This window comes from Ranitomeya imitator, chromosome 6, assembly GCF_032444005.1.
Source record: "Ranitomeya imitator isolate aRanImi1 chromosome 6, aRanImi1.pri, whole genome shotgun sequence".
Taxonomy (NCBI): Eukaryota; Metazoa; Chordata; class Amphibia; order Anura; family Dendrobatidae; genus Ranitomeya; species Ranitomeya imitator.
Genome location: NC_091287.1, coordinates 83,374,001 through 83,396,405, shown reverse-complemented (window position 1 = coordinate 83,396,405; position 22,405 = coordinate 83,374,001). Strand labels below are relative to the sequence as shown.

The following is a 22,405-nucleotide window of genomic DNA, read 5'->3' as shown; positions in this document are numbered from 1 at the left end:
CTTACTATCAGTTATTTAACAATATAATGTAAAGGCATTGTCTCTCTAAGAGCTGGTGCATCCAGATGTATAGAGGGCTTCTCAGTCAGGACTCCACTTTTTGCTCCATAGTGGACATACAGGGGACTTGTCATCAGGTTTTTCTTATATAAAACCTGTCAACCACCTATTAGCCTTCTTTAACAGTGTTCCTGCAACCTATTGGTATAAGCGCATGACTTTTATAATTATCCTGAGCAAGGGTGCCAACTTGACTGTTCATGTTTTTCTGGACATCTTATCAAAAAATCACATTCAGACCGTATTTTGTATGGAGACCATGGAAAACCATAATAAATCATTATGGTTAAAAATAGTGATGAGTAGTGTTGAGCATTCCGATACCGCAAGTATCGGGTATCGGCCGATACTTGCGGTATCGGAATTCCGATACCGAGATCCGATACTTTTGTGGTATCGGGTATCGGTATCGGATACATAGAGATGTGTAAAATAAAGAATTAAAATAAAAAATATTGATATATTTACCTCTCCGGCGGCCCCTGGACTCAGCGCGGGTAACCGGCAGGCTTCGTTGTTCAAAATCAGCGCTTTTAGGACCTGAGAATCACGTCCCGGCTTCTGATTGGTCACGGGCCGCCCATGTGACCGCCACGCGACCAATCACAAGCCGCGACGTCACCGCAAGCTATTAGCGCGCTCATTTTTGAAAAATGAGCGCGTTAATGACTTTCAAAGACGTAGCGGCTTGTGATTGGTCGCGGCCACGCGACCAATCACAAGCCGCGACGTCACCGCAAGCTATTAACGCGCTCATTTTTAAAAATGAGCGCGTTAATGGCTTTCAAAGACGTAGCGGCTTGTGATTGGTCGCGTGGCCGCGACCAATCACAAGCCGCGACGTCACCGCAAGCTATTAACGCGCTCATTTTTAAAAATGAGCGCGTTAATGGCTTTCAAAGACGTAGCGGCTTGTGATTGGTCGCGTGGCCGCGACCAATCACAAGCCGCGACGTCACCGCAAGCTATTAACGCGCTCATTTTTAAAAATGAGCGCGTTAATGGCTTTCAAAGACGTAGCGGCTTGTGATTGGTCGCGTGGCCGCGACCAATCACAAGCCGCGACGTCACCGCAAGCTATTAACGCGCTCATTTTTAAAAATGAGCGCGTTAATGGCTTTCAAAGACGTAGCGGCTTGTGATTGGTCGCGTGGCCGCGACCAATCACAAGCCGCTACGTCTTTGAAAGTCATTAACGCGCTCATTTTTAAAAATGAGCGCGTTAATAGCTTGCGGTGACGTCCGGCTTGTGATTGGTCGCGGCCACGCGACCAATCACAAGCCGCTACGTCTTTGAAAGCCATTAACGCGCTCATTTTTAAAAATGAGCGCGTTAATAGCTTGCGGTGACGTCGCGGCTTGTGATTGGTCGCGTGGCGGTCACATGAGCGGCCCGCGACCAATCAGAAGCCGGGACGTGATTCTCAGGTCCTAAAAGCGCTGATTTTGAACAAAGAAGCCTGCCGGTTACCCGCGCTGAGTTCAGGGGCCGCCGGAGAGGTAAATATATCAATATTTTTTATTTTAATTCTTTATTTTACACATCCCTATGGATCCCAGGGCCTGAAGGAGAGTTTCCTCTCCTTCAGGCCCTGGGAACCATGAGAATACCTTCCGATACTTGATGTCCCATTGACTTGTATTGGTATCGGATATCGGTATCGGCGATATCCGATATTTTTCGGGTATCGGCCGATACTATCCGATACCGATACTTTCAAGTATCGGACGGTATCGCTCAACACTAGTGATGAGCGAATATACTGTACTCGTTACTCGAGATTTCCCGAGCATGCTCAGGGGTCCTCCGCGTATTTTTTAGTGCTCGGAGATTTAGTTTTTTTCACTGCAGCTGGATGATTTACATCTGTTAGCCAGCATAAGTACATGTGGGGATTCCCAAGCAACCAGGCAACCCCCACATGTACATATGCTGGCTAACAGATGTAAATCATCCAGCTGCAGCAAGAAAAACTAAATCTCCGAGCACTAAAAAATACTCGGAGGACCCCTGAGCGTGCTCGGGAAATCTTGAGTAACGAGTATATTCGCTCATCACTAGTTATAAGTGATCCATGTCTACAGCCCATACTTCTGATATGACGGATATGAGCTGTAAACTATAAAATTATCATAATTAGTCAGAATAACCTGTAAAATTTTCTTCAGCTTCAAAAATTCAGACACATTTTCAGACAGTGCAAAAAAGTGCTCCATTTTTACGGACTGTCCTGGAATTTCCAGGCGGTTGTTATCCCTGATTTGTATCTATATGATAATCAGCCTCAGACCATGCACATTGCCACTTCATCTCTTCCCCCACCTGCCTTGATTGGAATGGATGCCGTATCCTACATCATCCACACTTACTCAACTCTTGTGCCTATGCAGTTAGGAACAAGACCTGCACAGGCAGTAAAATAAAAGAGGCCGTTCATCATATAGCACAGATGGTAGTTGAGCTGATATCGACAGGTTGCAGAAACACAATTAAAGAGGGCTAAAAGGTGGTCTATTTGGTTTATATAGAGAAAACCTGGTGATAGGTCGGGAGTGGATACACCATTGGTGCAACTTGTTCAGCCGTCCAGGGGCCCAAGAGGTACAGGAGCCCAGTACAACCCAAACAGATGGAATTGTCCATTATAATGAGCTATTGGATTGCAAAGGGCCCATGTACTGTTCTTGCACAGGGGTCTTCTTTTGCCAGCTGCTTTAACTGCCAGCAGACCTTGGTTGACCCAACTCATCCATATACTCAGGTTATATAGTAATCCTACATTAGCACCTTTGATCTGTAGCCAAAGATGATCGATTACCCCAGCTTTAGTCTGTAGGCCTTTATTCTTTCACCTAAGATACAGTCACGTATTCATTACCAGTAAATAGTAGAGCGCTTATAACCTAACATCCATGTAATGGGATTAGAATAATTCTCTGATTTTGTGCTGCAGGCTTCATCTTCATTAAAAGAAAAACAAAAGAACGAGCCTCAGGCGCCCAGGCAGGGGGTATCGCTGCCCGGACAGTACGTAGGAGCCCTGTCTGCATCTTCAGCTCACATATCCCTGGAGGGCAAGACCAACAGCAGCCACCAGGCCTTACTGCAGCACTTACTGCTCAAAGAACAAATGCGCCAACAGAAGCTTTTAGCCACAGGTAACAATGGGAGTCAGTGCGAGATTGCAGATCATGTTTCTCCTTTCTCCAATGTTAATAGCAACAACGACCAATAGAAAGGACATATAAAAATTCACATAAGTATATTACCAGGTGCTGAAACATGTTGTAGGTTCACCACAGATATGCTGCTTATTTGAAGGATTTTAATTTGAGCAGCTTTAGTTTTCAATGGTTTTAGTATATTCAGAGCTGCTGTAAAATGATTCAACTCAACAAGAGATCTGGCAAGAGGCAGTAAAGGTTTTTCACGTAACATATCAGAATTTTATTGTCCATTGAAAGTGGGTTTCCCTTGAATCAATCAATTTATATACATAGTATACAAAGGTATTTGAAAGTGTAACCCCTCTGTTATCGATCCTAGAAATGTATGACTAAATTGACAAAGAGGCGTGCCCCTACACAGTCGGATACTGTCAGCAGCTCTGATTGGACATTAAGGCTATGCCGGACACACCTCCAATAGGTAACAGTGGTCAATATATTCATTCATTTTTAAGAGTAGTAACAGGAACGGCAAACCCACCCTGGAGTCCTAAAGAAAAAAGATTCTACAGAATTTTTTTAGTAAAGAATGGTAAACTAGACATGTCAGAAGAGCTTATTGGTCCTCTTTAGCGTAAGGGGTAACTCCATTTACAAACGACTATTATCTATTTTCGTAATAGGGGATAAATGGTAGGTGGGGGTCTCAGCAGTTGGACCCAACCAATCTAGCGACTCCCCACTAACAAATGATGAATCTATTGGATAAATGTAATTATATGTGTGAGCTGCAGGAGACGGAGGGAGCTATGTAAGTGAAGTATAAAAGAGTGGTAAGAAAAACATGTAAAACGATGAGGCGTTACTCCCACATTACTATGTTGTTCTATGACTGGGCACAGCACCACGATATACAGTGAAATATCAAGAGGCTTCAAGCCACTATAGCCACAATTTATATTGTTTGTTCCTGTACCCTCATGATCCCAGTTCCCTTATTCGTGGCATCACCACTGTGAATAGTCAATTTCCTTTTTTTATACTATCCTAAAAGATTATGTTGGAGAAAATAAGGATTGGTCAATTAGAATTCAGCCTCCTAATTCTTTAGTTCTGTGGGCAAATAAGGCGCTGCCAGATTATTCCAGCAGCGTCATAAGCCCACGACCACCCATTCACATTAAATTAATGTCATCTGAGCCCACTGATATTGACAGGCTCAGCGAGCTGTCTAATGTGGATAGGTGACCCATTCAATTTTTTTGTTTGGAGAGAGAGCGATCGTCTCTTATTTTGGACTGCTGATCTATTTGTTCTAGAGATAAGCAACCGCCAGAAATCTCTTGTGGTGGCTCTCTCATAGACAACACAGAAGCGCTCAGCCGAATTAATGCTACTGTGTATGGAAAAGCCAAGGTGAGATGGTTGACGGCCAAACGACCAGCTGAAGCATCTTTCAACAGAAACCCATCTCATCTTTATGGCCAATTTTATTCGGTTCTCCACATACAGAATACGCTCAGCCAAGTAATTCATTCCTTCGTATAGAGAAGTCGTGAGAGATCTTTTAGGCAACAGTTTGACGTGTTTGGCCAGCTTTACCTCTAGCAGTTCCTGAGGGGACTAGGTTCAAGGACATTTTCTGATGTTCTCATTGGCATGGTACAAGATAGTTAAAATTGGAAATGCTCCTTTAATTGGAAGTGTCAGCAATACTAACTTGCACCATTAACAAGGAAACAAACCATAGCGACAAGTACTTCATTAAAACATTCAGGTAACAGAAAAACCTATGATTACGGTCAGACGCTGTGTAGATTTATCAGAAATCGATGACAAAATCTACATGTATTGAATATGGATTTTGCCACTGATTTTCATGTTTGCATTGCAGGGAAAATCCATACAGATTTTGGATCTACGTGTTCATGTGTTTTTGAATACCCCATTCACGTGTATTTTACATAATACTGGCGGATTAGCTTTTTCTGAACATTACCTTAATGGTACAATGACATTTCCTCAAATGACAGGTTATATTACATATAATTTATCAAGTATTCTAGATTATTGAAGTGAGACAGAAAACTATAAAACCCACCTGTAAATGTAAAGAAGCAGAAGGACTCAGAAGCCCAGCAGCATGTTAATACTTGCTCTATTTCACGGTACACAAGGGCTCGCCAGCCCACTGTCATCTTTTCCCCGTGCAAACATGGTAATACAAGGGTGGACCCCCATGTGAAGCAAGGTTTACAGTTTTATATGATAAGCTGTCCCTTGCTCAGTTTCATTCTGCAATAAACGGCATGATCTTATCAATGTGAGCAACTGATGCTGATGGACGCTTGTGTAATATTATTGTACAGTTACAATTCATCGAATTGGTAACTAAGAATAATTCTGTTTCTCTCCGACTCCTCAGGTGGAGCTCAGATTCTTCAGGCCCCTCTCGGATCAAAAGATAGAGTTTCACCGGTTGGGAGGGTGGTTCACAAACTTCCTCGCCACAGACCCCTGCACAGGACGCAGTCTGCTCCCCTTCCTCAGAATACCCTGGCACAGCTCGTCATTCAGCAGCAGCATCAGCAATTCCTGGAGAAGCAGAAAAAGTATCAGCATCAGATTCAGATGAACAAAGTGAGCAATTAATATATGAAAAGACTCGTGTACTGATATATTGCTGTTGCTATTGCATACTGTATATACTCTAGTGTAGGCCAAGGCACCTAATTTTTCCACAAAAAACTGGAAAAATGTATTGACTCGAGTATAAGATGGATATGCATTGTACCCTCATCCCTATCCTGGTATGTATGGCTCCTCATACCTATCCTGCTATGCATGGCCTCTTCATCCCTATCCTTGTATGCTTGACCTCCCTACCCTATCATGGTATGCATGGCCTCTTCATCCCTATCCTGGTATGTATGGCTCCTCATTCCTATCCTGCTATGCATGGCCACCTCATCCCTATCCTTGTATGCTTGGCCTCTCCACCCTATCATGGTATGCATGGCCACCTCATCCCTATCCTTGTATGCTTGGCCTCTCCACCCTATCCTGCTATGCATGGCCACCTCATCCCTATCCTTGTATGCTTGGCCTCTCCACCCTATCATGGTATGCATGGCCACCTCATCCCTATCCTTGTATGCTTGGCCTCTCCACCCTATCATGGTATGCATGACCTCTTCATCCCTAACCTTGTATGCTTGGCCTCTCCACCCTATCATGGTATGCATGGCCACCTCATCCCTATCCTTGTATGCATGGTTCCATCTCTATCCTTGAGTGCATGGCTCCTCATCCCTATCAGTGTATGCATGGCCCCCATCTAAAAAACAGTAAAAAAATGAACCATCCTACTTACTGTCCTTGCGCTCCCTCATAGCATCTTGTTCAGGTGCCAGCAGCTGATTAATGCTTGTAGTCAACACAGCACAGTGACGTTATACACTTCTTGCTAACAGAGAACAGCTGCTGGAATACTCACTGCTTTCCACACTGGGACTGTGCGTGAAGAGCAGTGAGTATTCATTGCTATTTAGTAGCGCGCACAGTGTCAGCCACAGCGGCCGGCTTCCTGCAGCAATCACGTGTGCCCTCTACTTAAGGAAATGAATATTCACTGCCCTCAAACCCTATGGAAGTGAAGTGGTGGCTGTTGCGACTACTGTGCCCGTTAATACAGAGAAATGAATGTTCACTGCAAGTGTTCAGTTCAAAAGACACAACATTTATATCAATGGCATCAATAGAGCAGAGGGAGCTCCATAATAAATGGCAAAATGGGGCTTCACAGTGGCATTAATTATTACTATCACAACCAAAACCCATCCTGAGGACCCAGCGCTTGTGGCAGCCTTTTCCAACCATTTGTACAACCTATACAGCTACACAGGGGTCCTACATGCAAAGCAGCCCACACTACCATAAACATGCTATTAGTTTTTCTTTTTTTTTTCTAAATAAATACTTTACATCCTCATATTGTATTATTTTGTGATATACTTATATGATATACTAATCATATCCCAACATATTTATAGTATTTGCCATGAGTCATTGGATGCTTAGGCGCCTTTCTCCAGGTGGCATACCCAATTGATCGAGAAAGTAAATTTACCCACCTTGGGCCTACCCCATTAGATCCCTTGGATCTTTCTGTATATTTTAACATTCATTAGAATGTGACTTTTTGTGAGTCAAATGTCAATTTGTTATTTTTTTTAGCACTTTTTTAATATAATACATTGAAAGTTATTTTTTAACTAAATAGTCACACCCTGCTCAATACAATATTTCTTTGATCGGTGGTCTTAGTTTACCGATTATCTCAGCACAGGAACAATTTTTGGTAACAAATCCAATTGTGGAACATATTATTTTTCAAAGATCTATTGATTAAAATGTAGTTTAATCATGGGATAAACTTTAAAGGCACGATCCCACCGGACAAATACGCAGCATACAATCTGCTGCAGATTTTCTTGGAGCATGGTATAGTACCTGAATTTGAATGAGATCTCTCGAAATCTCGGTCCAATGTTGCACAAAAAAAAAGTCCGCGGCATAAATTGACTAGTTCTGTACATTTGAGATGAAATAAGTGGGAAATCTAAATAATTTCCGATACGAGATCATAACGGTATATTCTGCTGCAAATTTTACTTCTGCGGAAATTCCACATTGTAAAAATCCGGTGGGAGCATACCACCGGAATTAAATACAATCCTAAATGTCTAAATGGGAAACGCTTTTTAATCCTAACGTATATACTAAACTGAGGAAGAAAAACTTCCCAGGAGCTAAACGTGTTCTCACCACTAGAGGGAGCCTGATAAACCTGCATGGCTTTACATCTATAATGAAGTCTTCGCCTTATATTGTTTCCCAGACTGCGGAGATGTTCAGGAAACGTGATCTTTTATGTTTTCTGAATATATTTAATATGCTAAGGTTTTTTAGCTTGCACAGAACACAAAATAGGAATAGAAGAATTTTGACAATCCACAGTGAAATGAGCAAATTAGACGTCCTGAGAATTGTTGAAATATTTTTGAAAATAATCTTTTTGATAATTATCTTTAGTTTGTAATCCGAAATCAGACGTGTCACTCTTGATCTTCACAGTATGGATATATATAGTCAAAGTGGATATTTTACCCATGGGATCCACTCTATGTAAAACACCTTGAAATCTGTGCCTGCAATGCAAATTGTGACATTTCATCTGAGTGTGGGTGGAAATAGTTTGCCTGACTCTTTTAAATATTAATGTTTGGAAATCTGAACTGCGCCCTTCCATTTGGAAGGCAGATTCCTGTCTGATTGAATTCATTTGTATGCAGAGAGGCTGCTGCCTTTTCCTTGTAGCGTAGCGATCACACAAATTGCGCTAGCTCTGTTATATCAGAGCCGTAGTTTTCCCTTCTTTTATTATTTTACTTATGGATATCGCGCTGAATTGAACATAGATTGAAGAAGTGAGGATCCTGGAGGCAGACGATACAGCTGTTGTGGGAGCTATGAACGGGGTACCACAATTGGAGCAAGGTCAAAGAAATTGGCTAGGGGTGTATTATGATCCCTCATTTCTTTCTTACACCCCTTATAAAGTCCTAATTTTCCCTCTTTGAGTAGCAAAGCTGGACATTTGAATATTTTTTTCCCTATGGATTGAGCAAAGAAAGGGTTTATAATGTAAAGTTTTTATTAATTAAAAAGTATAAAGGAGATTAAAAAAAATAAAATAAAGATAAACTATTAAATAAAAGTCTAGTAAAACAAGTAGATTACTGTTGGCTATCAGAGCTTGAGGCAAAATGAGTATATTGCACCCCCTAACCTGTAGACCATTCGTGCTCCCTGAGTCCCTTCTAATATTACCCCTTATTGCCAAAAAAAGCTTGCCTGTATTTTAATAAAATAATAATGCGGATGTATTTATAGTTTACCATTTCAGCCTGTAGTTATTTTTTTTATTTTTCTGAAATCAAGCATAATATTTAAAAAAAAAATATATATATATATTATTATAGATATTTATTTTTTAAGAGGTGTTTTTACTACATTTTACTGTTTTTGGTTTTGTTTTTAATGTAACTCTTTGATTGCCCTGGTCCAAAACCTAACTCTATCCTTGATTTTAGAGAGAACCCTAACACTAGTCCTAAATCTAGTCCAAAAACTTAACCCTAACCCTAGCCCTAATTCTAGTTAGGGTGCGAAAAAGTATGTAAAAACTTAGGTTTTCAACTTTCATAAAGGTTTTGTACACATCATTCTCAATCTCCTCAAAGAGAAACGATACTTCTTGGATATCGGTCGGACGCCTCTCACGCAGCCAAACCATGTCTAACACTTTGCACTGACGAGGGGCAGTTCCCCCGAAACACAGTGTCTGCAAATTGAGATTCTGGTTTGCCTATTACCCTAAGTCATGTGACAAGGCTCGTTAAAGGGTCAACATTGACTGTTAGGATTGCTACTTCCAATAGGTGGCACTAGAGTTCTAGTCCTCTTCTTCTCTGAAGAGACAATTTGTACAAATCATTGCAAACTTGTAAAGCAATAAAATATTGCAGCTTGAAAAACAACACACACAGATAGGTCTCACCCTCCTTGTTTCCAGTTCTCTCTGCCACCGATCCAGTTTTTGTGTATAGGCAGCAGTGGTGATATCATGACAATAGCTCAGATCACCACTGCAGCTAAACAGTGAGCTCAGTGGCTCTGCTGATGTATACAACATGAATCACTCCGCTCAGTCGTCAGCTACGATGGTGATGTGAGCTGTGGTCATGACATTTCCACTGCAGACAATATACAGAAATCAGAACTGTGGCAGGGAGCTCATGCTGGAATTGGGGCCGGTGAGCACCATGTGTTTTTCTTGTTTTAGAAGTTTACAATCCTTTATGCAAATTGCCTCTTCAGAGAAAAAGAGAACTTGAACTCTATAGCGCCACTTGTTGGAAGTATCGATCCTAGAAGTCACATTCAAACCTTTAACGAGTCTTGCAATATGACTAAGGATAAAAGCAAAAGCAGTATCTCAATTCGCAGACACGGTGTTTCGGGCTGTTGGCCCGCATCAGTGCAAAGCATGAGAACTGATTTGGCTAGGTGAGAGGCTCTGGACTGGGGTCTAAGGGGTAACGTTTCTCCTTGTGGAGAGTGACAAACCAGCTATTGCTAGTCAAGGTAAGGAGGCTTATTCGCCTTGCTCTGGGAAATTTATTACACAAATTGCCTCTTCAGAGAAAAAGTGGACTTGAACTCTGTAGTGCCACCTGTTGGAAGTAGCGATCCTACAAGTCACAATCAACCCTTTAACGAGTCTTGAAGTATGACTTAGGACTACAATCCATTAGGCACCAATTTTTGAAAGTTGGATACCCTCTTGAGCCTATTATAATATTAGTTGGGGGGAGGATTGATAGGGGACATTTATTTCAATTTGTAATGGTTTTCCAAGCAGGTCTCTGTTTTTCCTATCACAAAATTGCAAGTGAGAAAAGAGGAGGGTTTTTGTCAGTTGAGATGATTTTTTTCATTGGCTGTTTTGCTGTTCATAGGCAGCAACCGAGACAAAGCTTTGTACATCAAACTCAGAGCTTTGTCATCCCTGTCTGAGTCTGAGTGCAATAGGTGATAGGTGATGACAAACTTGTCTTGACTGCTGTGCTCTACATGCGAAACCTACAACACTACAAAGGTGTCCACGGAGCTCTGAGCTGCTTTATTCATCTTGCTCAACAGCTAAAATTTGTGCGCTCATAGAATTTGGCACCCAGGTCCCCAGTTGCCTTTTCCCATGCTGCGCCACTAACAGTAAGGTAACAGTAAGGTAACCCAGTATAGTTGACATACAAATTACTTAAAAATAAGTTATGACTTTAAATATCATCTTGGAACAGAGGTATCATTTCAAATTTCAATGTCTTAAATTCACTATTTAGTACAGATATTCACTATTGGTAGAGAGAGGATCCATAAGGCCACCTCAAGCACTAGTGCTCAAATACACATGTAACCTCAGCAAGCACCTAAAAATCTTAAATTGTTATATTACAGAACCTTGATAATAATAAGTGTTAAGACAACACAGGGAAAAGTGGCTGTCCACTGTTCTACTGGAAAAAAAAAATCCTTCTTAATCGATTCAGGCCTCGAATAAAAATAAAAATAATGTATACTCACCTCCCATACCGGTGTGTTCTAGCAATGCTGGTGCTGCTCTACTCAGCAGGTGGCAGGACATTGTTGTGTCACGTGACCACTGCAGCCCATCAGTGGCTACTGATCAGCCATCAGCTCATCAAAATTATCAATATTCCACCAGTGCGAATGTCCTCTCTGACAAAATAGTTAAAGCTGCAGCCAATCAGTGGCAACTGATTGGAATAATTCGACAATGGGTTGCCAATGAAGGGATTGGTAGGGGGAAAAGCTGAAGAGTAGGTAGAGAAGATGTAATATAAACAGGTGACAAGGTTGAGGATGAATTGAAGAGGCATGAGGGAATGAGATGAGTGGCTACAGAGAAGCAGGTTGCAGTAGTCTATGCAGGGGATGATGAGACCAGGCACTATTATTTGTGAAGACTCGGGGTTGATCTGACTTTGGGAATGCAGCCAATATTTCAGGTTCTGTATGTCAAAGTGCAGCGATAATAAACATTTACATCACAGTGCAGGTCATTCTCTTGTGTGCCAAAGCGACCCCCAGATCCTAGACTTCAGCTCCACTGCGAGCTTTGCATCTCCTATAATTATGCCTATTACTTGGTTTCATACCATTTTTAAAAGGGGTTTGCATTTTAAATACACCTCAATCAAAAACAACTGGTAGCATGATGCACAGTGCGAGAGATTAATTATTGGGGCTGCAGGGGTTGCAGTCACAGCCTAGTCTTGGAGCCTAGGGGGTCACACAAGGTCCCTTTGGTTCTTACTCTTATGATAAGGTTAACACTATAAAAGACATATGATAGTTGGGGGCCCTGTTGGAGATTTTTCATTGGGGCTAATGAGCATCAGGCATGCCACTGCGCCCAGCACATGTATCATTTAAGAATAACTGTTTTGGTTTAGCTTTTTTATTTTTTTACAAGGCGTCATCGTTACAATCCACTGGTTTTTAGATGTCAAAAGAAAAACACAGTCCATCCACAAGCCACACTTAAGTCCCCTCTGTTCAGCACTGTACTGACTTCAAAGCCTGCTATGTGGGAACTGAGCAGATAACCCTTGGCATAGCTGTTTCCTATTAAGTCTTTTTTTGTTACAGGTTCCAGAGACTCTTGTGTTAACTCTTTATCTGCACTTAGGAGGCTGCCGTTACTTCAACATTTACTACTCAGTTAACTGAACACTAACATTGCCCAGGTTCTTAGATGTATTTCATTTACAATTGCAATCCAAGAGCCATGATCTTAGAGGGCTCTATACAAACAACTATACTGTATATGAGCCATCTAAAAACAAACACAAGCTATCCATATGGTGATGCCTCCAGATCAAGTACATAACATGTTTACCTTGCTGCCTTTATATTGCTGACTTGTCCTGTAGAAACCGTAGATTTCATATTCCCAATGCTCACCAGATTATTATTGAACGTCCCTTATATAATTTACCTCCACAGTTTATAGTGGAATAACTTATCATAACGTTATAGTTCTTAATTACTGTTTATGCAATTCCAGTTCCCAATTATAATCTTTAATAAGCCTCCGAAGCTGGTTGTTCACTTTAAAAGTTAGTTCTATTATACACTTACTGTATTAAGCAAATTATTCATAATTCGGATCCTCCTATTTGGTGGATGCTCAGATGTATGATGCCATTCAGCAATTTGGCTTGTAAAGTTGTGACGACAGATTTATTTACAGCTCTGGCAAAATCAAGAGACCACCACATCAAAACCCTGTCATGGGCAGCCCAGTCTCCAGACCTGAACCCCATTGAAAACCTCTGGAATGTAATCAAGAGGATGATGGATAGTCACAAGTCATCAAACAAAGAAGAACTGCTTACATTTTTGCGCCAGAAGCAGCATGAAAGACTGGTGGAAAGCATGCCAAGACGCATGAAAGCTGTGATTAAAATTCATGGTTATTCCATTTCTGAACTCTTCCTGAGTTAAAACATTAGAATTGTTGTTTCTTAATGATCATGAACTTGTTTTCTTTGCATTATTTGAGGTCAGAAAGCACTGTTTTTTTTTTTTTAATTTTGGCCATTTCTCCTTTTCAGAAAAAAAATATAAAGTTTATTGCTTGGAATTTCGGATACATGTTGTCAGAAGTTTATAGAATAAAAGAACAATTTACATTATTTTAGTCAAAAATATAAATGGAAAAATCAAACTGAACATTTTGCAGTGGTCTCTTAATTTTTGCCAGAGATGTATATCAGTAGAGAAAAGGAAGCTGGACTAGCAGTAAAATATTATATGCCACCAGGATTTTGCTTCCCCATGTGCAGGGTAATACTGGCCCACTGGGAACCGGAGGATTCTTTGTTGGGCTCAGGTACTGACACCTGCTGGCATACTGGCCAGCAGCTGCCTAAAGTCCTCACTGCTCTAGGGCCCCCAGCCAGTGGCTATGAGCCCCTGAGTCAAGGGGGCACACCCTGTGCCAGTAGAGCAGCAGGTGACAGGAAACCACGCTTGTCCCCGCTGCTAAAGAGAAATGAATATTCACGCTTCAACACTTCCCCATGGGTGTGGAGAGGGCAGCGGGCAGCATTAGCCACAGGCTGCAGCTAACACTACCCGCATCTAAAGCCCCTCCACCACCGCACTACTCTCACACACAAAGCACCGCACCACATACACACGCGTACAGACAGACACACAGCACCACTCACCTCTCTCAGCACATCCCGGCATCCTGCCTCCTACTCGGCGCTTCCTGTCTGAGAGCGCAGCTGGATGATGTCATCATTCAGCTTTCGGCTGTTTCAGATAGAAAGCTGCCGGTGAGGAAGAAGCTACTGGGATGTGCTGCGAGAGGTGAGTGGTGCGGTGTGTCTGTCTGCGTGCATGCATGGGTGTATGTGGTTCAGTGTGATGCTTTGTGTGTGAGTGTGAGAGAGTGGTGCGGTGGTGTGTGTGTATGTGGTGCAGTGCTTTGTGTGTGTGTGAGAGTGAGAGTGAGAGAGAGTGGTGTGGTGCTGTGTGTGTGTATTGGAGATGTGTGTATTGAAGATTGGCAATGATGGGGTGTGGGGAAGGACGATGGGGGTGATGGGGAAGGAGGCAATGATGGAGTGGTGAAATGGGCAATAATTTGGTGGTGGGGAAGAAGGCAATGATGGTTGTGGTGGAAAGGACAATGATGGTGGTAGGGGGAGGCAATGATGGATGTGTTGAAATGGGCAATGATGGGGGTGTTAAATGAGCAATGATTGGGGTGGTGGGGGAGAAAGCAATGATGGTTGTGGTGTTAAGGACAATGATGGTAGTGGTGGAAAAGACAATGGTGGTGGAATGGGCAATGATGGTGGTTATGGGGGGAAGGCAATGACGGAGGTGGTGGAAAGGGCAATGATAGGGGTGATGGGGAGAAGGCAATGCAATGATGGGGTGGAGGGAGAAAACAATGATGGAGGTGAAGAGGGGCTGCATTATACCCTATGAGGGGGTTGCATTACACTTTAAGAGGGGGCTACATTGTATTCTGTTGGGGGACTCATTCTCTCAGGGGACTACATTATATTCTGGGGGGCTACATAATACTATATGAGAGGGGGCAGCATTATGCCCTATGAGGGGGCTACAGTATACTCTATGTGGGGTTGCATTATGCTATATGAGGGAAGCTGCATTATACCCTATGAGGGTGCTACATTATATTCTATGGTGGGGACTGCATTATGCCTTATTAGGGCATTGCATTATATTTTGTGGGGTGCTGCATTATATTCTATGAAGTGGGCTGCATTATATTCTATGAGGGGGCTACCCCAACCCCTGCTACATAATTAAGAGGTGCACTACCCTATATTATACCGTGATATTAGCGTGTTTTACCACACAATTGGCGGTCTTGTATTTATTTCTATGTAGCTACATAGTGGGCCCCAAGAATGATTTTCTCTAGTGGGCCCAAAGTGCGCCAGTCCGACGCTGCCCATGTGAGGTTAGCATAAAGTAGCAGAAGCTTTAATTCCATCATTGGGTCACTTACTGGTCTTTTTTCTGTTGTTTTGTTAAGTCACTGTTTTATATGCTGCAGTTTTGGTTGTTCTTTTAGAGATGAGCTCTTGCTTCTGTAGTCCCCAATATTCATAAGCTCAGGCTATCCACACCCAACCACACACTACTGATTAGCAGCTTCCTGTCTATGCAGATTGCAGGTAGAAAGTGGTAAATCAGTGGTGTGGGTGGGGTTGCTAACCATTGAGAAAACTAGCAGATATGCAGAAGATAAAAATTCCCAGTGTATCACGTTTAATCTTCTAGCACTGACCTACAAAGTCATCAGTAACCTTTCTCCTCTGTATATTTTCGAACTAATTCAAAAAAGCTTACAACCTACAATGACAGCATGGCCAAGTCAACACCTTCGGGGCTACTGCAACCCCCGACCTACTGTCTTCTTCCCCATAATCCTGTAGAATGTAAGCCCGCAAGGGAAGGGTCCTCTTCCCTCTGTACCAGTCTATCATTGTTAGTTTGTTTATTGTAAGTGATATTTGTATTTTGCTGTAACCCCGTCTCATGTACAGCACCATGGAATCAATGGTGCTATATAAATAAATAATAAATAATAATAATTTTGTCAAAACTACAGCAAAAAGACCAGTAACTGACACACCACTTAAATCAGGGTTTCTGTCCCTATTTTATGCAGCCCTCAGATTGGGAAGGGTTTACCTGATAACAGATGCATTTTTAAGTAGTTTCGCCATTGTGTATTTATAACATGAACACATACTGTGATGTATGACAGTTGTTATACCTGGGACACACATGTGTTAAAAACAGCAACCAAATCACAAACTGGTTCCAGAGTAGGGGTGGCTTTGCCTTTGTGGCTCTCTCCATATGTTTTATAACTTCCAAAGTTCATGTGAAATGCCATAAAAAAATCAAAATAAGATCTGTTCAATATATCATATAGTTTCCCACATTGGACGCTCTATGGTCAAAAACAACCACGTCCCTAATCAGATTTTCACTTATGTGGCCGAAGTCATCACACATGCTTATATGTTGACTATGCTAAAGATTTTATGATTTTGTTTAGATATTAATGTAAGTTAATAATGTTTGTAAAGCGCTGTGTAATTAATGGCACTATATAAGTGAGTAAAATAAATAAAAAATAAATAATTATTTTCTTTTTTAAAGATGCTTTCCAAATCCATTGAACAACTTCGCCAACCGGGAAGCCAATTGGAGGAATCTGAAGAAGAACATCACAGTGATTATACAATGCAAGAAGAAAGGGTTTCATCTACTGGAAACATAAAAAGTCACAGCAGTACTGATCTCAGAACTGACCACCTAACATCCGTGAAGGTGAAAGAAGAGCCACCAGACAGTGACGATGACATTCAAACACATCCGGAATTGAATCCAAAATCAGCCTTTGTACAGCAGGTAACATGCAAAGATTGCAACCCAAGATTTGGTGTTACTTTTCTAATTTGAGTTTTGGACTAGCTAAGAAAAAAACAATCTAATGCAAGCTACCACAGTCCAGATAAATGTTTTCATTTTTTTATGTTATTTTATTGTAGAAGAAAATTCTAAATTGTACAACTGTACAAATTGTTTTAGACTGAAATTTTTCAAATTAGAAATAACACAAAACAAGAGAATAGAGTCGCAAACCCCGATCCCTCCTATCCCAACAAGGTGCAACAAAATATAACAAAGTGTGAAAATGAAAACTAAAGTCACGTTTCAGTGAAGGAAGGAATGACTCATTTAGTTAATTAATTTAGCTTACAGCTGTACAAATTTAATTAAGCCCTTAGGTTACTAATATATTTTTGGTTTCCAGTCGCGCTCAGTATACAGATTAGTAAATCTTCTTCATGAATATTTTGTACCTTTTGGATATGTGTTTACAAAATAAATAAGTTTAAGTTAACTTAGGCACATTGTTAAAAGGAACACTTAATTTTTTATTTATTTATTTGACTCATTTATACAGTGCCATTAATTCCACAGCGCTTTACAAACATTATTTTTATAGTAAAAGGGGAGGAAAGGAAAAAAGTGCACCGATCTAAATGTAAATGTATAATAAGGTCGTAGGTGAATGTAGGTGGCACTCACCTTTTATAAATCTTGATATCTTGCATATAGGTCACTTGGGACCATTAGGTGTTCAAAGGTGAATTTCTTGTGTGGTCGGTATGCTGCAAATCCCTGGTAGCTAGTACATCACTCAGACTAAGTAACCATAGTGTTATCCAATAAACTTTATACCAGACTATTTGTGCTCCCATGGGTGTAGGATCCAAGGCTTCTTATTATCCAAAAAAGGTTTTTATTATTTCCCAAGAAAAAGTACATACAACGTGTTTCGACAGTATAAATGTCTTTTTTTATTATTATTATTATTATTTATTTATATAGCACCATTGATTCCATGGTGCTGTACATGAGAAGGGGTTACATACAAGTTACAAATATCACATACAGTAAACAAACTAACAATGACGGACTGATACAGAGGGGCGAGGACCCTGCCCTTGCGGGCTTACATTCTACAGGATTATGGGGAAGGAGACAGTAGGTTGAGGGTTGCAGGAGCTCCGGTGTTGGTGAGGCGGTAGCTCCGGTGTTGGTGAGGCGGTAGCTCCGGTGTTGGTGAGGCGGTAGCTTTGATTGTGATGAGGCAGCAGCGGTGTCAGTGCAGGCTGTAGGCTTTCCTGAAGAGATGAGTTTTCAGGTTCCGTCTGAAGGATCCGACTGTGGTTGATAGTCGGACGTGTTGGGGCAGAGAGTTCCAGAGGATGGGGGATATTCGGGAGAAGTCTTGGAGGCGATTGGATGAGGAGCGAATAAGTGTGGAGGAGAGAAGGAGGTCTTGGGAGGACAGGAGATCACGTGAGGGAAGATATCGAGAGATTAGTTCAGAGATATATAGAGGAGACAGGTTGTGGATGGCTTTGTAGGTCAGTATTAGCAATTTGAACTGGATACGCTGAGGGAATGGGAGCCAGTGAAGAGATTTGCAGAGGGGGGAAGCGGAGGAGTAGCGAGGAGAGAGATGGATTAGTCGGGCAGCAGAGTTAAGGATGGACTGGAGAGGTGCAAGGGTGTTAGCAGGGAGGCCACAGAAAAGGATGTTGCAGTAGTCAAGGCGGGAAATGATGAGGGCGTGCACAAGCATTTTAGTAGATTGGGGGTTGAGGAAAGGACGGATCTTGGAGATATTTTTGAGCTGGAGGCGACAGGAGGTGGAAAGAGCTTGGATGTGTGGTTTGAAGGACAGGGCAGAGTCAAAGGTTACTCCGAGGCAGCGGACTTCGGGTACAGGGGAAAGCATGATGTCATTGACTGCGATAGATAGGTCAAGTAAGGAAGATTTGTGGGATGGAGGAAAGATGATGAGTTCAGATTTGTCCACATTGAGTTTGAGGAAGCGAGAGGAGAAGAAGGAGGATATGGCTGATAGGCACTCTGGGATTCTGGACAGCAGAGCGGTGACGTCTGGGCCAGAGAGGTAGATCTGAGTGTCGTCAGCATAGAGGTGGTACTGGAATCCATGGGACTTTATGAGTTGTCCCAAGCCAAGTGTTTAGATTGAGAAGAGTAGGGGTCCTAGAACAGAGCCTTGGGGGACTCCAACAGAGAGAGGGTGGGATGAGGAGGTAGTATGGGAGTGGGAGACGCTGAATGTGCGGTTGGAAAGGTACGAGGCGATCCAGGATAGGGCGAGGTCTTTGATGCCAAAGGAGGAGAGCATCTGCAGTAGGAGGCAGTGGTCAACTGTGTCGAAAGCAGAGGACAGGTCTAGAAGGAGGAGTACAGAGTATTGTCCAGTAGCTTTGGCGGTAAGTAGGTCGTTAGTGATTTTGGTCAGGTCAGTCTCAGTTGAGTGATGGGGGCGGAAACCAGATTGTAGATTGTCGTACAACAAGTTAGATGAGAGGTGGGAGGAGAGTTCAGCATGGACGTGCTGCTCCAGGAGTTTGGAAGCAAATGGGAGCAGCGATATTGGGCGATAGCTGGACATAGCAGTTGGATCGAGGGTTGGCTTTTTAAGGATAGGCGTGATTGTGGCATGTTTGAACGCAGAGGGGAAGGTGCCAGAAGTTAGCGATAGGTTGAAGAGGTGGGTTAGGGATGGGATAAGTGTGGTGGTGAGGTTGGTGAGGAGGTGGGATGGGATGGGGTCGAGCGCACAGGTGGTAAGGTGGGATTTGGAGAGGAGACAATTAAGTCCCCCTTCAGTGATGTTGGATAGGGAGGTTATGGGGTTTTGGCATTGGTCTGTTATACAAAGGGGTTGTGGTGGTTGAACAATAAAGTCTTGCCTTGTCTGGTCGATCTTATTTTTAAAGTGTGTGGCAAAGTCCTCAGCAGAGATGAGGGAGGTTGGAGGGGGCAGTGGGGGGCGGAGGAGGGAGTTAAATGTTTTGAATAACTGTTTGGGGTTGTGGGATAGGGAAGATACGAGGGTTGTGAAGTAGGCCTGTTTAGCAGAGGTGAGTGCAGATTTAAAAGCGAGTGTTGCTTGTTTGAATACAGTGAAGTCGTCTTGCGAGTGTGTTCTCTTCCAACGCCGCTCCGCAACCCTGGACACTTGCCTTAGCTTTTTGGTGGTGTTATTATGCCAAGGTTGTCTATTGATACGTCGCGCTCTGCCATGGACGAGAGGGGCAACTGTGTCAATAGCTGATGCGAGAGTGGCATTGTAGAAAGCAGCGGCATTGTCTGTGTCGTGGAGTGAGGATATGGATGCCAGTGGTAGGATGGAGTCAGAGAGTGTGTGGGTGTCTAGGTGTGCAAGGTTTCTGCGTGGGTGCGCATGTTGCTGGATATGGATGATTGATGAGGAGGACAGGGATGAGAAGGTGAGCAGATGGTGGTCGGATAGAGGGAGAGGGTAGGTGGTAAAGTTAGATAGAGAGCAGAGACGGGTGAATACCAGGTCTAGTGTATGCCCATCCGTGTGGGTGGCTGCGGAGGACCACTGAGTAAGTCCACAGGATGAGGTAAGGGACAGAAGTTTGGAGGCTGTTGACTGAAGGGTATCAATGGGGATGTTGAAGTCACCCATGATGATGGTGGGAGTGTCAGCAGAGAGAAAGTGAAGAAGCCAGGTGGAGAATTGGTCAATAAAGGCAGTGGCCGGGCCCGGAGGTCGGTATATGACGGCCACTTGGAGGTTGGAGGGAGAGTAGATGCGGACAGAATGGACTTCAAAAGAGGGGAGGATAAGGGAGGGAAGAGGTGGGATTGGGTTAAAGGTGCAGTTTGATGAAAGGAGAAGACCCACTCCTCCACCATGTTTGTTGCCGGGTCGAGGGGTGTGGGTGAAGTGGAGGCCTCCGTAACACAGCGCAGCAGGGGAGGCGGTGTCAGAGGGTGTTAGCCATGTTTCTGTGAGGCCAAGGAAGGCAAGATTGCGGGAGAGAAAAAGGTCGTGAATCACATGAAGCTTATTGCAGATTGAGCGGGCATTCCAGAGTGCTCCAGAGAGAGGGAGCAGGGGGGTGGGCGTCAGGGGCACGGGTTCTCAGGTATGTTGTCATCACACCCATGGGAGCGCAAATAGCCTGGTATAAAGTATATTGGATTACAAACATTATTGGCACTGTCCACATTGGGGCTCACAATCTAAATTCCCTATCAGTATGTCTTTGGAATGTGGGAGGAAACTGGAGAACCCAGAGGAATCCCACGCAAACACGTGGAGAACATAACTAACCACTGAGCCACTGTTTCCTAATTAAGAGCCCTTGGTGGAAATTCTGCAAAGATTACAGGAATTCCAAAGAAAGAACCTGGTGTCATGTTCTGTCCTCTCAGGACATGCACTAGACATTCATAGTATAGTCAACTTATCATGAATATTGCTTTAAAATAATTTGACTTACGATATAGAATTCAACTATTTACATTAACTCGTTAACAATACATGACATATCAATCATAAGCGATTGCTATTTCTTACATGATGACCGAGGTATCTTTCATAGTGATCGCATGAGTACTGCCCACTGTAATACACAGCCAAACTTCAACTTCCATCATCTGAATTATAGGTGATGTCAGCGTCAACTCCTTAAATGCCTTGGACAATAGTGTCCCAACATTTAAGGTGTTTGACAAAGAGAGAATGCTCCCTCTAACACCGACTACTCATCCTGAGGCCTAACAGTGACCCACATGTCTGCCATCAGTATCTGTCTATTTGGACTTACAGAAGCATGGCCTAATACAGTGGCATGTAATAGTTTGAGCACCCCTGGTCAAAATTACTGTTTTCGTGGACAGTTAAGAGAGTTGAAGATGAAATGATCTCTAAAAGGCCTAAATTAAAGATTACACATTTCCTTTATATTTTAGGAAAACAATATATATATATTTATGTAGTCATTTTTTTTTTTTCATTTTAAAAATTACAAAAAGGGAAATGGATTTATGCAAAAGTTTGGCACCCTTGGAGATTTGTGTGCTCAGATAACTTTGACCAAGGTTTCAGACCTTAATTAGCCTTTGAGGGTTATGGCTTGTTCACTGTCATCATGAGGAAAGGCCAGGCGATGGAAATCTCCCAGCTTTATAAAAACCCAGCCTCCTCTAACTTTGTGTAAAAAAACAGCAGCCAAAGGTTTTTCTGAGCAGCTGCCTAGCACTCTGAAAATGGGGAAGGCCCACAAAGCAGGAGAAGGCTATAAAAAAATAGCAAAGTGTTTTCAAGTTGTCCTTTCTTCAGTTCGAAATGTAATTAAGAAATGGCAGTTATCAGGAACAGTGGAAGTCAAGATAAGGTCTGGAAGTCCAAGCAAAATTTCAGTGAGAGCTGCTTGTAGGATTGCTCGAGAGACAAATTAGAACCAACACTCGACTGCAAAAGAACTTCAGAAAGATCAAGCAGACTCTGAAGTTGTGGTACATTGTTTTTACTGTTCAAAGACACGTGCACAAATATGGTCTTCAAGGAAGAGTCATCAGAAGAAGACGTCTC

The 22,405-nt window shown here is 42.6% G+C and overlaps 1 protein-coding gene across 2 annotated transcripts in view; it reads left to right on the top strand.

The window, feature by feature from the left end:
• The window catches only part of HDAC9 (histone deacetylase 9), a 774,871-nt gene that overhangs the window by 747,242 nt on the left and 5,224 nt on the right, over nucleotides 1-22,405 (top strand). For both annotated transcript variants that reach the window (XM_069729825.1, XM_069729826.1), the window contains 3 exons: nucleotides 3,015-3,219; nucleotides 5,654-5,868; nucleotides 16,600-16,851. In XM_069729825.1, coding sequence (XP_069585926.1) covers nucleotides 3,015-3,219; nucleotides 5,654-5,868; nucleotides 16,600-16,851 — 672 coding nt within the window. The remainder of the gene's footprint in view (nucleotides 1-3,014; nucleotides 3,220-5,653; nucleotides 5,869-16,599; nucleotides 16,852-22,405) is intronic.